Genomic DNA, 17,427 nt, shown 5'->3' on the forward strand with positions numbered 1-17,427 from the left:
TGACACCCTCTAACTAATAAATCATGATCTATTTTGAATTAAGATTTTTTCCACTTCTTATGCAGAATTATGCAACATGTTCTATTCATTATTCAATAAACAACCTCTAGTAGCAATAGAATAATCAACATATGTTCAACCAGATGGTGATTAGTATCTGCTTTTCTTAGACTTTATCAGCCCAACAAAGCATAAAAACACAACTACTTCAAGAACCTCAATGCTCACTAGTGTTTTTACTTTATTCTGCAGAAATTTAATTTTCCCTCACACCCTTAGAGGAAGAGTGGGAGTACTCCAATAACATGATGGTTAATTTGTTTTTTAAAAATATACCACTCATCTCATGCAAGCATTTTTAGTGATCAATTAGGTCATCAAATAAAACAAATTTATGACAATAAGGCCCATTGATATGGAAATTCAAATCGCCATACTTGGCTAAAATCTTACACACTTGCAACCAAACTGTTCAAGTCATGAATGCGTTTGGAAATAACAGTCTTAAATACAAAACAGTTATAAATCAAGTACGCAATCATAAAACCACTACCATGAAGAAAACAGAGAAAGGGAGATGAAATTACAACATACTAAATCAAATCATCAACCAGTGAGCCATTAAGAAATTGTCTGACTTTAGATTTGGCATCTTTGATTCTTTTGAATGTCTTGGTAGACTCATCATGCATTCTAGCCAATCTCTTTTTCCAATCAGCCTCTTTATCACATACAACTTTCAACTTCTCTGAAAGTTCCTTCTTCTCTGCTTCACATTCTTTCAATTCACTCTCACCAATTTCAATGAACTTGCTGATGCTGTCTTTTTTCTCTTTCAGTGTGCGACTCTGCTTAAGAATCTGCCTTGCCTCAAGTGTTTCAGTTAGCCTGGTTTGAAGCCATGCAACTTCCACTTTTAGGTTATTTATTTCATTAACGTCATCAATCATCCTTTTCAGGTCCTTTCCTTTGATGTTAGTAACTTTCTTTTTGGCCAGCTCTGATATTATTCTACAGACCGTCTCCAACAATGCTGAACGCCATTTCACTGACTTTGCCAGGCAACTCTTAGCAATGTCACCATGCTTACCGATAATTTTTCTTAATGTCGGCATAAACTCTGGCTGAACTTGATACCCATTAACAGTGTCCTCAGGTCGGCTTTGTCTTTCGGAATCAATCTCATCATCTTCTTCCTCTTCCGACATTACAGCCATTGCAGCCATTTCAGTAAGTTTGAGGCTAAAGGATGGTGATGAATATCCGACCCTTGTAGCACTTCTCCTATCATTCTTATTTGATATCTCCTCAACCATAGGGATACTTTCTTCTTCAAATGTATTTTTTCCAGACATTAGATTTGAATGGTTGGACAATGAAATTTCAGCCTCATCTTCTTCCTCCCTCATCTCTTGTATACCTACTGTTGAATTTTCAACATTTTCGGCCTCTTTATGTCCGGGCTCTGGTTCCAATGTGGGAGGATCAGCCATTTGATGAGAACCTTGTTCAGGAACTTGATATGTCTGCGCCAAAAATCATAATAGATCAAATAAACAATTAACAATTCCATTTATATATAGATGATTTCTTTAATGGTGGATTATTTCATACCGTGTTGATAGTTTGGGCTGGAACACTAAGCTTTTGGCTGTGGTAAGGGGCAGCAGAATGTCTTCTTGATATACGAGGCTGTGAACATCTTGACAAAGATGTTGTTCCTGTTTCAACAGGCCTTTTAGAGGATCTCAAAGTGAGGCGGCGACCAGAAGATCTCAAAGTGCGATGGAGATCAGAAATCATTGTGGACTTTGGATTTAATTTCCTTCTAGGAGAGACACGGCAATCCCTAGACCCTAACTGAACATATACACAAGGCAACAAATTGAAGAAGTTGGGATTAAATTTAAACCAACAACAAAACAAAGAGAAATCTTTTTAGAGAAAGCCAAGAAACATGCCATTGTACATGATCGTTGTAAAGTGAAAAATAGTAGATCATGAGAATGAAACCTAAAAAAGGTTACTTTTCATGTGTAGTGAACTAAAATCAACAGGGTAACCAAAAAAATATAACTTTTTTAGTCATTAATCTTGGCCACTTAAAACTCTATGGTCCGGTCCATCACAAGATAGATGAGTAATTTTTAAAGTTTCCTTTATTAAAGTAGTAATTTTTATGAGACAAAATCACGCAGAAACTATAATGGTGTTAGAAGGTAAAAGAAGATTAGGAAAGAAGAGAGAGTAATTACCTGGTTGGAATGTTTGGTTGTCAACTCAACCATGGTCTTCCTTTTCTGCATCCTTGGTGGCATGATTGTGTTGTTGATAAGAGGTTTTGTGTTGTCTGTTTCAAGCTCAAGCTGCAGTGTGAGTGTTCTACTTCTACAAATGAAATGAAATTTTAGAACTATGTAGAATTTCTCTTTCTCTTTCTCTTTCTCTTTCTCTATATGATGTTGTTTTGAATTTAGGATTAGGATTGGAAGAAAAGGGGATGGGACAAATTACTACGGAATAATGTAGGACTAGGAGACCGTTGGAATTGTATAGGTGAATACCGAATGAAGTAAAAAAAGGAGGGAAGTGTTTATTATTTTCTGAAAACATACACCAAAATGGAAGATTCTCTCTCACCCATTTCAATTAATTGTAGGGTGGGGTCCTTTCTATGTTAAATGTGGGCCACCTCTTTTGACCTTTGGATTCATCTCATCCTTTTCTTGGTGTTGGAACGGCCATCTACTAGATGAAGATTTGGTACAGAAGAGATGTGTACTCTATGCAGATCATGCTCAAAATTTGCTTCTGTTTTTTGGTCAAGTAAGCATGGAGTGTTAATCCTTACTAAATTTATTTTTTTAATTATTATTTTAAATTTAACACTTTTTTTTTTGAAATATTTAAATTTAACACATTAAGAACGTTATAAAGAAAATATATGTAGAAAATAAGCTCAAAATATAATTTATAGGTTTATATTTTCATTATTTTATCCTTAACTTTTGATTTTTTTTTTTTGTGGTGGCCGAGGTTTGAACCCCGGACTTTGCATCAACTGAAAGTTCACGAGGACTAACTTTTGAAACTTTAAACACGGCATATTTATTAGCAAAAAATTCATATTTACTTAATTTAAATAATACTTTTTTTTGAAAAAACAATATATAAGATTCTAAACATGTTTATAAAAATATTGTATATTATATGCAGGAGTTGGGGTTAAATAATACTATTTTTTAAAAAATTTAGAAGTTTGAAAATAAATAAATAAATTTGGATTTGACATGGAATAAATATGTCACTTCTAGCAAGATTTTGATATGTCACTTTTTTATCAGAGTTAAAAGCAAATTTTGATATATTTATAATGACCAAAAACTTATTTAACCTTAAACAATATGTGTTACAAATTATGTAAGACAGGTTTAGTAAAAAATAATTACATAAAGATTTTGAATAAATTATAGAAATATTAATAAACTTTTTTTGAAAGAAGAAATATTAATAAACTTGTATATATATTTTTTGTGGTGTCAAATTTATATATATTTTTCCTCGTGAGCTTAGCTCAGTTGGTAGGGACAATGCATCGCGGCCACCACCAAAAATTTATATATATATATATATCTAACATTATGTTTTTATTCTATTATTTTTATTCTGGTAAACTAAAAAAACTTCCATTATTATTATTATTTTTTGTTGATAACTTGTATTATTTTTATATCCTTCAAAAAAAAACTTGTATTATTTTTTATTATGGTCGAATTATTTAATTTTGAGAAAAGCGAGAAGCAAGAGCAACCCAAAACTTTGCAGATTTCATTATTTATTTATTATGAAATATCAATTACATGCTTCATATATTATGTATGTAGTATCATTCATTCATACATGGCCATGCTTTATCTCTCGCACACTCTCAATTCCTGGAGTTGCTGTAGTACTATCGCTCACACAGCATACTCTACTGCTACCTTCATCACTCTCCCTCACAGTTAGTTAATCACACTCTAAACCTTCTTTAATTTCTATTTTTATTAACCCCGTGTCATGTAATTCAACTTAATTAATTGCTGATAGCATAATTACTTATGTATAAGCTATCTCTATAACAAAAAATGAAATTATTAACTCAAGTTGTGTTCATATAAACTTGTTTTTATAAGTTATTATCAAAAGTTTATGGGAATAAGCTAAAATCATAAGCTGTTACTATAAGCTCTCACAAGTTGTTCTTCTCACAGTAGATAAGATAAGCTCAAATAGTCAATTCTAACAAGCCTAGTGAAATTGATTTTTTTTTTTTTTTTTTTTTTTTATAGGGAGTAGATATAACACATGTTCTTTTGCCAAGAAATCCAAGAGGGAAGGACCTGATACATCTGTAGATCTCTCAAACGACAAATCTGTTCAAAATGACAACTTATTGGACACTTCTCTTAATCCACTTGTTGAGAATGCTAACCCTATTCCTTCCAGGAGTGCTGTGCTTCAAGCTTGCATACTGACTTCTGGTCTCATTGCTGCTTTCGGGACAGTGATTCGCCAGGTTCTCCTTCAATCCGTTTCCAACTTTGTTGCATTTTTCCAATTCTATTGTATTGTCTATTTTAGCGATATAACATGCTTGCACAATAAACATACATTTCATTTCGCCATCATAGAAACTATTTCAGTATATTAGCAAGGAGAGTTAGTTGAATTCAGGCTGAAAGTTCTATTATTAACAACCGATTTCTTAATGCCAGCCAAAGCTTGGTTTTACACAAGATTGTTAGCCGTGGAAATTTGCATACACAAGATTGTTTTTTTTTTTTTTTTTTTTTAATTAATCTTGTTTTTACAACTTGCAGGTGTCTCATGTTGCGTCAATAGAAGGATTGCCGGTCTTGGACTGCTCTACAGAAGTATCATGTATTACACTTTTATTTACTTCTTCCTGCTTTTCTGTTTTGCAAGTTTCTGCTAATTCTCTTCGATTCAAATTGATAGAAAGATAACATGAATCAAAATAAAATAAACATTGTCTCAAACATGTGGTATTACCATAAAGCAATACTGTTGTGGGTGAAATACTGAAATGCACATGACAATTTTGGATTTTCAAGTGGTATCACAGGTGAAAATTATTGAACATGAAGGTTGATAATTTTGTAAATTTCCAACCATAAACTTAAAAGTACAACATTTCCTCTGAAATGTTCTTAATAATTGGTGTGAGGCTTCACATGCTATGATATATTTATTGTGGGTTATGACTTTATCATGAACATTGACATGTAATCCAAACTATCTTGTATTCTGGTGGTGGGACTTTAAAGATAACCTGAATTGACTTCTAATGTATTTGTGTAACCACACAGTCACTATTGTTCCCAAAGTTAGTTAGGCTTAGTTCAGTTAGGAGTTAACCAATTTTGTTATAGCTTCTGTAGTTACATATGTATAAATACTTACTTGTACACGTCTCAATTTACAATGACAAATACAAAACTGATTCAGTTACACTTTCTTCTCTGTCTCTCTGAATCTAGAAACTTCTCTGAAGCTAACCAATGGTGATTACAGAATTATAACAATTATAACTGAGCTGATTTCTTGTGGTAAATGCGTTTAAAGTATTTGTTGTGATGAGTGAAGTATCTTAAGACTTTTTTTTCTCCTCTTATATGCAGTTGGTTTTGAAATGTGGCATCTTGAGATGATTACAGGAATTGTAGTATTAATATCATCAAGTCGCTATTTGCTATTGAAGACTTGGCCGGATTTTGCTGAGTCTAGTGAAGCAGCCAATAGACAGGTAACTTAGATGGAAACCATAAAATCAACAGTGAAATATTTATATTATTGAATGAAAAAGATGAGCTTAGAGCTCTACAATGGTGGGATAGTAGAAAATGAAAGAGATAAACCAGAGTGTGAACACTCCTACCAGAGCATAATGCTCTTAACCAGAGAGAAACTCTCCTAACAAACTCTAATAATAATTCTCCACGAGTTACACACTACCCTTCCCTCTCTTTTATAACAGAAAAGTTCCCTAAAATCATGAAATATTCTAACTGACTCCTATTTCATCTGTTAAGGTTAGTTATTGGGCTTAGGCCAAAAACCAGTGTTCTATCATAAGTGAAGGAACTGGATTCTCTAGTCTACAATCAAAATGTCACACTGTCATTGCAGTTGGACAATAAGCACTGTTGAATGAAGATTGGAAGACTCACATTTTGAGTTAGCCTTTTAAATCTGAAACTCACATGGTGGAATAAACTTCCTGCCAAGTAGTAGAATCTGAAAAGGAAGCATTGAAGGTGAAGTGGCATGCACAGATCCTCTTAAACCTAAGGTAATTGTTATGAGTAGCAAACTGTCAGATAAACGTCACCACGATTATCAATTCTCACGCAATACCTCACTTCCTTTTATTTCTTATTCATTGGTCTCGCTCGCACGAACAGATGAATCCTGCTCCCAGTTTTCTCTGTTAACTGTAACGAAAGCTTCCGAGCCATCAGTTAGTTTTGGTTCTTTTCTTGTGAAGCATTTTAGCTATGAATTAGTAAAACTGATGCCTTTGCTATGGTGTCCGAGTAAGTGTTTTATCTTTGAATTAGTTAGTATTTGCAAGCTTCGGTTGACTGTCAAACATCTCTCTCTCCTCCGTCAAACACTTCCTATTTCACGAGAATTCATAGAAAATCGAATCACGGAGAAGACTCTGAAATCAGTCATGTCGTGTAACAAGGAACCAACACTGTAGTCACTCATCAATTCAAAACAAAAGGTGTGAATATTAATGAACACATTGCACAAGACATTAAAATGACGGTTTCACTCAGTCTGCTGCTCCCGAGATCCTGTCTCGGTGACCCCAAGAAGAGAACCAAAACCACCCAATGGCTTGAAAGCTTTCGTTACCATTAACGGAAAACTGGGAGCAGGATTCATGTGTTCGCAAGAGTGAGACAAGTGCATAAGAGAAGGAAGCAGGTTTCAGATTGTGCGTGAGAATCAATAATCGTGGTGATTTTTATTTGAGAGAGTTTGCACTCCTAACAATTACCTTTGGAGGCTTAAGAGGATGCATGCACGTTATAAGTCGTGGCTACCATAAAGTAGCACTTATTGAATTTAAAATATGAATGAATAGTTTGGTTTTCACCCAACAGTTACGAGTTACTAAATGCATGGTATTCTGACTGCAAACAATGATAGTCCATAACTGAATCAGTTCATAGCTCTAGAAAATTCCTTTAAGATAGTGTAAGCTTGGCATTGTTATTAGCGGATTGCCATTTAAAATTTGAATATTATATAGTAGATGGTATTTAGTTAGTTAAGTAACTGTTAGTGCAACGAAACTAGAAATAATTCCGGCCAGCAATGACTTTTCTCACAACTCAGTTGCTTTAGTCCATTTTTGTTTTCTAAACTCTGAAAATATTTTGTTTTCCAAATCAGGTCCTTAGCTCTCTCCAACCTTTGGATTATATTGCCGTTGCAGTTTTGCCTGGAATTAGTGAGGTTAAAACAGATTTACTCTTCTTGGCTTATTTTACCGTTCTTATTTATTTTTCATCATGACTTAAATCACATCCTACCATCTTGAATTCCAGGAACTACTTTTCCGCGGCGCAGTTCTGCCACTTTTGGGAATGAACTGGACGAGTATTGCGGTAGCTGCTTTAATCTTTGGTGTTTTGCACATAGGCAATGGTCGAAACTATTCCTTTGCCATCTGGTGCATGTCCCTAATTTCTGAAAATTGGATTGTTGATTTAAATTCCTTTTATCGTATCCTCTCCATGGCACATCCATTTTTCATTGTTGTGTTGTTAACCTGATCTAATTAGAATCATATTATTGTTTATGTTTCAGGGCAACCTTTGTTGGTCTTGTATACGGATATGCTACAGTTTTATCCTCTAGCCTTGCAGTTCCCATGGCTTCTCATGCAGTGAACAACCTGATAGGAGGGCTTTTATGGCGGTACACATCAAAGCAGAAATGAAATGAGTCATTACCATCTTCCATCTCAATAGATAACTCGCTATATCTACATTATTCAACCTCCCCGTCGATGGGTTTGGTGTTATATAGTATGATTCGGACTCAGAAACAATCCAAGAGATCTGTTTGCAAATGTAGCAACTATTGACTGCAAATGCTTTCTCCATTTTTTAAGATAAAATGTAGGAGAATGTAAGTCTGTATAGTAGATTTTTGTTGTAATTATGACCAAAACTATGTCATGCAAATTATTTACCATAAATAGATAACTAAAATTTGTAACAAAAAAATTAGATCTTGGTTTGGTTAATGTTGTTATTACCTGTTAGGATTAGTTAACTTTACCATTTTCCAAAAATGGCCTCATTCCTTTTGGGACAAAACTTTGGTTTTCTGCTACCCTTAAAGAATATTCCCCTTAAAATAAAAGGAAAAAAAGAAAACAGAAAAACCAAATCACCCGCGTGTTGGACGAGTGGGGCCACGCAGGAATGTAAGACACAACCAACATCTAGCTTGCATTACGCATCCTTTCTTATTCCTTACCCCTAGCTCTTATAAAATCTTACATTTCCAATCTGTTTTTTAATTCCATTCAATCTCTTCTTCCTTCTGTTTTTCTCTTCTTTCTCATCTTTGTTGTCTATTCCTTATCCCCCTTCACAAATTTGGGTAACCATCAATCATCACAAAGGCTTAATCTCCATGGCTTCGGTAAGATATTCCCATCCAAACCAATGATTTTAATCAATTTTATTTGGTTTTTCAATTTTTACTATTATCATAAATGAATCGTCTTTTGTTTATCATGTACAAAAGGGTATCTTGATCATCATTTATATTGTTTAGGTGTGAAAAATTAATCTATGTTTTGATTCATATGATGCAGTATGAAAACAACGGAAGGCCTTTACCCAAGTTTGGGGAATGGGATGTGAATGATCCTGCATCAGCTGAAGGATTCACTGTTATATTCAACAAGGCCAGAGATGAGAAAAAAACTGGTGGAGGAGGATCAGGCCGAGTTAATTCACAGCGACTTAGATCTAATTCGCGCAAGGATGACGATAAATCCTCCAAGGTAACATATCAATTCAATTGGTTACATTAATGTATTTTCTCTTAACAATACCAACAACAGTGTTTGTTATGATTTTGAATGAGGCATCTAATAGTTACACATTATTTTTGGTGCAGAAAAAGTGGTTTTGCTTTAAACCGTAGACAAACAAGGATGTGTGCTATGCTGCACAGAACATATGATTCCATTCAGTTTTCTTGTGAGTTGTTCTGAGGCCACATCTGTCGCCAAAACATGGATTGGATACAAAAAGACAAAACAAATAATCGTTATAGTTTCTAGTTTCTAGTTGTTTTGTCTTTCTTTGCCACCTAATACATGTCATGGATCTATCTAGCTACTTGTATTATCCTCCAGCCAAAAAAATGTAATAATATATGTAAATAGGTGTGAATGAAAATAACTACGTTCTGCATTTACAGAAAGCAGATATTGTTGGGTTTTAAAACTTTCTACATGTTTTTGTGCCTATGTATACCCCTTGGATTAGGCGTATCATAGTGTAACATATGTATCGTATCTGATATCAACATGACACGATACGATACATATGATTATACCGAATTATGTCATTTTCTCAAATTATTATTGGTGTGAATGTGTCTATCTCGTGTATGATGTCCGTGTATAGTATGTGAAAAATCTTTGTATTATTTGTATTTTTAGCTTTTGCCGTCTTTATAGAGGAATCTTTTAATAAATTGTGAGGATTGGGAGTGGGATTAGTGTCGTTGAATGAAGACAAAATGCTACCAGCAGCAGCATGTTGCTGACCATGACTGATAATGGTGATGATATGCATTTTAATACATAATTTATATGGTACTAGACAGTATATATAAAAAATAACGTAATGTTTTAGTAATATATTGTCGATTGATTGACTTGAAATAGAGGCGTATTATTAAATGATTGTTTAGGAAGGTGAAACACGATGCTTATTTACATTTACATTTCTTATTGTTTTCATATTGGCCTATTGGCAATGAAAATCAATCTTTAAGCTACTTATAAGATTGGTGGTTAGTGATCTATATTAGGTGTCGTTAATGGGAAGAAAAAGGAAGGAGAAGTTGATACAAGACAAAACCTTTTGACATAACTTTGTTTAATTAAATATTAAGAGAATGAATGGGGTTTTAGCTTTGACAAAAGGCTCATAGAGTACTTCATATTTAGTCTCAACATTGCATTTCAACGTTCCAAATCATGACTAAGGAGTCTTCATATTTAGGAGGTGCAGTTAGTAACTTAGTATTCATTAACACACCAGGCAATTGTGGGGTATTTGTCTCAACGTTATGTTTCAAGGTACTGCTGAAAAATTCTAAAAACACCTCCAATTTATTGAGTTACAATTTGTACATTCATGTTAATATTAGTGATTCCTTCTCATCTCCCTTGATTTTGCCTAACTTAACCTTCTCTCCCGGTATAATTGATCACTATATAGGCATGAAAGCAACAAATGGGTATGAAAGACATTTGATTGTCAAAGACATGATTTGATTGAGCAATGAATAAACAAATAATTTGACTCTTTTAAAATAAAGAATGCATTTTAGTTGATGTAAAATTATAAGTGTGGATTATAAAATCAAGAACTGAACTAATAATAATAATAATAATAATAATAATAATAATAATAATAATAATAATAATAATAATAATAATAATAATAATAATAATAATTTGAAAGTCTGGTTACATTTTCCCCTTGACTTATATTTGAATTTTAAATTGGTCCCTTAATATTAAAAGTTGTCCTTTTTATCCTTTATTTACTATGTTAACCAAAATTGATCATTTTTGTCAAATACATGTAAACAATGTTAGTGAAAAGATGATGTGACATCTAGTATGATTTCATCCTAAATTATCCTCTGAAATGCATCATAAAAGCATTATTCTTCTTCAAATCCTAAGGTTTATAAAATTATTCATCTTCCCAAATTATATAGTTAATAAAATATTTCTTCTTCTCCAAATTGGGGACATCCACCCTTACACATAAACAACTGTTGTGAATTAAGACAAAACACATTAATACTTACATATGTGAAGCAAAACTAATAGCAACTAAAACTAAAATATCAAACAAGCACACAAAATAAAACAAGACACAGAAGAAAAAGGAAAACACAATGACATTTGTTTCCCTAATACGACCCAAATTTAACCTACAACGGGAGAGAGATATCTCAAATTTTCTATCAATAAGTTTTTTACAAAGAACCCAAAAAGGTATAAAAAATTAGCTTTAAGTTTTAAACTCTAATTTCTACCATTTCTCTTTCCGTGATCAAGATACTCAATGATTTCAATATTTTGACTGTGTTTCAACTCTAAAAATGTCCTTTTGATTAACCCTAGGTTTGCTTTACAAAAAAAAAAAAATGTTTTTTTCTTTTTATCATTTTTCATTTCTGTGTACCTAAATTAAATGTATTTGTAGTTATGATTACACAAGCATTGCTCGCTTGAAAGATGCCATGGACGAGCCTATGGGTTTGTTAACCTTTGATTATGATCATGGATTGATGTTAATAAAGGTGCAATATATTCTCAGTCTACTGTGTTTATTTAACCATGTCAGCTCCATATCAGAGCTACATATGAAACTATGATGAATTGATTTAGCGTTTGGAGTTTGGACGGAAAAGACCAATGAGTTAATAGTGTAAAATGGAAAGAGTAAATTGACTTTTTTTTTCAATTAAGGGACCAACTTAAACCTCACCAATAAGTTAAGGCTAATGCTAACTTGTGTTTTTAAGATAAGTTAAAGGTCTCCTTAAAACTCCGAAAATATTCTACACATAACCATCAGAAGTTACGTTTTGGTCCAACCTAAACGCACCCATTCTCAAAAGATAAATTTTGATGCACCAATCCACTGATTTAATGACAGGCTATTCTTTTAACAAATTTTTGATGTGATGGTTATATATAGCGGTATTTTCGGCTTTTTAGGGAACCTGTGAACAATTAAAGGGACATATAGAGCAACTTTCTTAGAAATAAGAGAAGGGGTAGCTCTAAACCTCATGTATGCATTTTATTTGCCTAATTGGGAAAGGGCTACTAGGAGATGGCTTTTGAGATGGGCCAATATATAATTGTGGACACCATAAACCATATATAATTGTGGACACCATAAAAATATTCACGGTCACGACGATTTATCTTGATCTTGACCAATTATTTTTAGAAAATTGCTCTTCTAACTTTAAGAATTTCCCTCAGCAACAGTTAATTGTCGTTTGCGTTCTGGTTTTATAGAAACAGCAACTCCAATTACTCGCCTTACTTTTCAAATCACAAAAAAAGAAAGAAAAAAAAACTCCAAACTCCCTCAAAGCAACAAGCATCTAATTTCATGTTTCAAAAAAAAAAAAACAAATAATTTCTTCAAATTCAAGTCACTAATCATTCTAATAACAAGTAAGTATTCATAATCCCTTACCATTGACATTTTATATTTTATATGTTCCATTTTTTTGTTTAAATTGGAAATATTTTAGTGTTTATGGTTTATGTAATTTTTTTTTTGTAGTAAATGATCAAATGTTTGCATTATGAATGCTGTTTAGACTAGATTTAAGTTTAATATGGTAGTTTAAAACATGAAATAATCCAATGAACCAAGAATTTATATTTTGAACTCTAAGTATTTGATGAAATGTTTGAAAGAGTTTACCATTGATTTTTTTTTTCATTTCTTATGTTTTGTATATATGGTTGACAGGCATAAGCTCGTTCGCTAGATCTAAACAACCTCCATCAAGTAGATCTGGACAAACTATAAAGAACCATAAACACATATCTGGTAGATTATATGACCAAGTTAGTCGCAATTTACAACACTGGAAAACTCAGTGTTCAGGGTCCAGGTTGATGTCACGTTGTTAGATCTGAAGGATCAACTAGATTAAATCAATTGTCGACTCAACCACAAAAACACAAGGAGGGTGGACAATGTTGAGTATCGTCGTCCATCGATCGACTGAGATGGAAGTGTTCAGTTCACCCATATGAAGCTCAAGAATAACGACGACGTGTGAACAATGTTCTCAATATTTGGTCAACACAATACTAAAGGATCAACCGAGTTGGATGCTTCATTGGTTAGATATTTTGAAGATATTCAAAAAAGTTTAATTGGTTCCAGAACATAAAAAAAATCAGGGATTGCACGGAGGAACTAGATGAAGATGTTAGGTTGTTTGATCTGTGATCTATTATGTTGTGCTTTATTATGTTGAAATATTATGTTTTTTTAGAGAATGTTGTATCATTATGTGGTTGGATTTAAGTTTAATTCATTGAAGTTTATGAAAATATTGGCATTGAAGTGTCTTACTTAGTTAAGGATTTACTAGTCTATTTGAGAAAACTCAAAATAATGGAGAAAACATGTTTTGCATTCTACCTAATGAGTTGTGCAAATCCTTTACACTAAGTAAATCCTTTGAGTTTTATAATCCTTACCCTTAGTAAGACATTTCAATGTCAACATTTTCATAAACTTCCATGAATTAAACTTAAATCCAACAACATAATGAGACAACATTTTTAGGAAGAATGACATGTTAGGCTTTCTTAATTGTGTATATTTACTCTAATCGCTCGATTTGAATGGAGATAAAATAAAACTATAAATTATCATATATCGTTTTCTATTGTCCTAAGCAAATGGCATGTTAAACAATTGGAAGGATATTGATATGTGTTTTGGAGAAGTGTGGAAGGTGATGTTATTCTGGTGCAAGTCAGAACCCAATGATAGTTAACTGTCATTGATTCTTTTAGTGAACGACAATATAGGGTTAGAAATGAGTCGAACCGAGTCAAACTTAAGTTCATCTCGGCTCGTTAAAAATGAACTCGGCTCAAAACTCAACTCGATTATGCCACAAACTTTTTTTTTAGTTCGAATTTGATTCGACTTAAGCTTGTGAACAACTCGGTTCGGCTCGAATTAAAGGAACTAAAAAAAAAAAAAAAACTATAACCAAGGTTTTTAAGAGAGACAATTTCAAAGGAAAACGTAAACCTTTGGGTTTAATTAGCACATAATAGCTAATCAGTGGCGTATCCAAGACCCTGAGTCAGGGGTGCATAATTTTTAATTTTAATAATTAATATTAATATTAAAATTATAAATTTTTATATATATGTATATATGGTTACCAAAATTTGATCTAGTCATATTTTTTAGTATTTAATAAATATACATGAGCCTTAATACATTTATGGAAAACTAAAAGTCTACCAATTACAGTAAATAACATTAAAAGTCATTTTTATGGAAAAATTAAGAGCATTAAACACGTCATTCATGGGAAAATTAGTAGCACTAAACACACCAGTTAATATCAGTCACGCTAAACTGGCATAGTCTTGTGAGGAGGTGCAAAACTAAAATCTCAGGGTGTGCATATGGCAATAAAACTAAGAGTACTGGTGCAAATAACAAAGATCCAGGGTGTGCAGGTGCACACCCTCAAGCATAGCTGGATCCGCCCCTAAGCTAATAGCTAATTAATCCATTAGCCACAGTACGTTAAGAGATGCATCATCAGGCTACTCTTTTATATAGACTTTTGCTCAATATTACGCACAAAGTTTTCGATGTGGGACAAATGTAGTTTTCATGCTGCATTGTTTCTACGAGTAGCTAGTCTCCATAATTTTGATTCCCCCTCTATATAGCACTGCAATTGTTATTAGAGAATTGTGTATGGATATGCAATGAGTCACGTTACGCATCTCAGAATCGTAAGGTTATTAAAAAAGATAACAAGAGACTTTAGAATCATGACTCATGCCTGAATTGTGAACAATAGAAAGAGGAAATTAAATGGGATTGGTGGGAGGTGGAGGTTGGACTGAAACTAGGTTTTTTTTTTTTTTTTTTTTTTCGAAAGGGGGGACCGAAACTAGTTATCCATCACTAAATTATGTATAACTATATGTACCTTAAAAGATGGAAACATCAAGGAAAAGTACATTAAAGTATTAGATCTAATAGATCCTTGGTAATTATATAAATTAGTTACAATAATTTGAAAAATACAGTTCACAAACATATAGGATATTCTATTACCCACAAGCAAGCACACAAAATTTTTTGTCATCTATATGTGGCTAGTTTAATTTTCATCGAAGTTGAATAAATTATCCCCATTTCTTCAAATGGTAACATGATCCTCACATTTGGAAAATTGACCATAAAGTTATTTTCATCAATTTTTAAAAAGTTAATTAATCTAACTATCTTAGATTTGGATCCTCTCCAGCAGCTAAATGGTGCAATTATAGTAGAAAGGAAAATGCTACTTCTCAAGAAAAATAGCTTCAAGAATTTTTCAAGACACAGTTGGCAAATTTTAATTGGATGATTTATTTGTCCACTTCCTATTTTTCAGCCACACCTCCTTGAATTGTGGCAAATAGTGCATTGTGATTGGCTACTCTTTATTCTTGAAGAATTCTTGATGTTATTTTTCTAGAGATATAGCATTGCTCTAGTAGAAATAGTTAAATCTAAAAAGAGAAATTTTACCTCTCTACTCTCTAACGGTTCTCATTGATGCATCGTGATGTTAGTATTTTCAACTTAAACTATATACTCTTAGTTCAAACTACTCAACCCTCTTTACATATACAAATGCCTTAAAGACACTTTTTAGCATAATATACATATATACATATATGTATATGTGTGTCTATATATATGTGTGTGTGTATATATATATAGGGTTTGCTAACTTGGACCAACAAAAAAAGATGAAGGTCTAAGTCAGTAAAAATGCACATTTTTATTTGGACAAAAAAACAATATATACTAGTGTAAACCAATTTAAAGTAATAAATAGTTTAGTAAATATCTTTCAAACTATTTGTTATAAAATAAAAGTGGTTCCAAGTGTGAAAAATCTTTGTATTATTTGTATATTTAGCTTTTGCCGTCTTTATAGAGGAATGTTTTAATAAATTGTGAGGATTGGTGAGTGAGATTAGTGTCGTTGAATGAAGACAAAATGCTACCAGCAGCAGCATGTTGCTGACCATGACTGATAATGGTGACGATATGCATTTTAATACATAATTTATTATATGGTACTAGATATAATATATATAAAAAATAATGTAATGTTTTAGTATTATATTGTCGATTGATTGACTTGAAATAGAGGCGTATTATTAAGGGAAATGATTGATCAGGAAGGTGAAACACGATGCTTATTTACATTTCTTATTGTTTTCATATTGGCCTATTGGCAATGAAAATCAATCTTTAAGCTACTTATAAGATTGGTGGTTAGTGATCTATATTAGGTGTCGTTAATGGGAAGAAAAAGGAAGGAGAAGTTGATACAAGACAAAACCTTTTGACATAACTTTGTTTAATTAAATATTAAGAGAATGAAAAAGGGGTTTTGCCTTTGACAAAGGCTCATAGAGTACTTCATATTTAGTCTCAACGTTCCAAACCATGGCTAAGGAGTCTTTATATTTAGGAGGTATAGTTAGTATTCATCAACACATCTGGCAATTGTGGAGTATTTGTCTCAACGTTATGTTTCAAGTTACTGCTGAAAAATTCTAAAAACACCTCCAATTTATTGAGTTACAATTTGTACATTCATGTTAATATTTGTGATTCCATCTCATCTCCCTTGAATTTGCCTAATTTGAGCTCCTCTCCGCTATAATTGATCATCGTCACTATATAAGCCTGAAAGCAACAAATGTGTATCAAAGACATGATTTGACTGAGCAATGAATCAGATAAATAATTTGACTCTTTTAAAATAAAGAATGTGTTTTAGTTTTTTTTTTTTTTATAGGGAAAAGAATGCATTTTAGTTGATGTAAAATTATAATTGGAGATTATCAATTATATTTGAAGTTTAAATTGGTCCCTTAATTTTAAAAGGTGTCCTTTTCATTCTTTATATTTAGTTTGTTAACCTTTATTGATCATTTTTGTCAAGAGCAATGTAATATATCAAGAAAGATTTTAAACAACAACGTTCGTGAAAGATTGTTATTTTTAACAACAAAATGAAATTTATTAAAATGAAATGAGAGTAGTACAATAGGTACTCACCCACCAAAATAAAAACTCAACAATCTAATAATTAAGACAAAGTAATGAATTAGTGAACCCTTCATAATACATAAATCCTACCCATCCCCTTCTTTCTTTCTTCCTAAAAGCTACCACTTGCTTTTATAGCCTCTACTACCTCATCAACCCATAGGGACTTGGAGGAGAAAATTTAACGGTTTCTCACCTAACAAATCTTCCATAATGT

At 32.5% G+C, this 17,427-nt stretch overlaps 3 protein-coding genes across 6 annotated transcripts; 2 read left to right on the top strand and 1 right to left on the bottom strand.

Moving 5' to 3' along the window:
- Positions 1-391: 391 nt before the first annotated feature.
- LOC146933551 (uncharacterized) lies at positions 392-2,450 on the bottom strand. Its single transcript, XM_085705357.1, has 4 exons — positions 2,366-2,450; positions 2,256-2,324; positions 1,615-1,860; positions 392-1,526 (listed from the first exon to the last, which is right to left on the bottom strand). The coding sequence occupies exons 2-4, from the start codon at positions 2,316-2,318 to the stop codon at positions 594-596; spliced, it is 1,242 nt and encodes a 413-aa protein (XP_085561483.1). The 5' UTR covers positions 2,319-2,324; positions 2,366-2,450; the 3' UTR covers positions 392-593.
- A 1,419-nt stretch (positions 2,451-3,869) lies between these two features.
- On the top strand, positions 3,870-8,179 carry LOC146933552 (CAAX amino terminal protease family protein). 3 transcript variants are annotated; one of them, XM_085705358.1, is made up of 7 exons: positions 3,870-4,003; positions 4,332-4,558; positions 4,863-4,923; positions 5,685-5,809; positions 7,471-7,533; positions 7,626-7,750; positions 7,888-8,179. In XM_085705358.1, the coding sequence occupies exons 1-7, from the start codon at positions 3,901-3,903 to the stop codon at positions 8,018-8,020; spliced, it is 837 nt and encodes a 278-aa protein (XP_085561484.1). In that variant the 5' UTR covers positions 3,870-3,900; the 3' UTR covers positions 8,021-8,179. The 3 variants fall into 3 exon arrangements, with proteins under 3 accessions (XP_085561484.1, XP_085561485.1, XP_085561487.1); XM_085705359.1 differs by having other exon boundaries at positions 7,626-7,725; XM_085705361.1 differs by having other exon boundaries at positions 7,626-7,685.
- Positions 8,180-8,349: 170 nt separating this feature from the next.
- On the top strand, positions 8,350-9,548 carry LOC146933553 (protein NOI4-like). 2 transcript variants are annotated; one of them, XM_085705362.1, is made up of 3 exons: positions 8,350-8,733; positions 8,909-9,100; positions 9,217-9,548. In XM_085705362.1, the coding sequence occupies exons 1-3, from the start codon at positions 8,725-8,727 to the stop codon at positions 9,241-9,243; spliced, it is 228 nt and encodes a 75-aa protein (XP_085561488.1). In that variant the 5' UTR covers positions 8,350-8,724; the 3' UTR covers positions 9,244-9,548. The 2 variants fall into 2 exon arrangements, with proteins under 2 accessions (XP_085561488.1, XP_085561489.1); XM_085705363.1 differs by lacking the exon at positions 8,350-8,733 and having other exon boundaries at positions 8,900-9,100.
- Positions 9,549-17,427: the final 7,879 nt, after the last annotated feature.

Source organism: Medicago sativa, chromosome 4 (genome assembly GCF_051527215.1).
Source record: "Medicago sativa cultivar Bolivia chromosome 4, Bolivia_mono, whole genome shotgun sequence".
Classification (NCBI taxonomy): Eukaryota; Viridiplantae; Streptophyta; class Magnoliopsida; order Fabales; family Fabaceae; genus Medicago; species Medicago sativa.

Bases quoted from the DNA above. Each gene is read 5' to 3' on its own strand.
- LOC146933551 (XM_085705357.1), bottom strand. From the start codon at position 2,318: ATGCCACCAAGGATGCAGAAAAGGAAGACCATGGTTGAGTTGACAACC. The intron at 1,861-2,255 runs GTAATTACTCTC...GTATATGTTCAG, and splicing joins CAACCAAACATTCCAACCAG to TTAGGGTCTAGGGATTGCCG. The intron at 1,527-1,614 runs GTATGAAATAAT...TTTTTGGCGCAG, and splicing joins CAGCCCAAACTATCAACACG to ACATATCAAGTTCCTGAACA.
- LOC146933552 (XM_085705358.1), top strand. From the start codon at position 3,901: ATGGCCATGCTTTATCTCTCGCACACTCTCAATTCCTGGAGTTGCTGT. The intron at 4,559-4,862 runs GTTCTCCTTCAA...TACAACTTGCAG, and splicing joins TCGGGACAGTGATTCGCCAG to GTGTCTCATGTTGCGTCAAT. The intron at 5,810-7,470 runs GTAACTTAGATG...TTTCCAAATCAG, and splicing joins GTGAAGCAGCCAATAGACAG to GTCCTTAGCTCTCTCCAACC.
- LOC146933553 (XM_085705362.1), top strand. The intron at 9,101-9,216 runs GTAACATATCAA...TTTTTGGTGCAG, and splicing joins ATGACGATAAATCCTCCAAG to AAAAAGTGGTTTTGCTTTAA.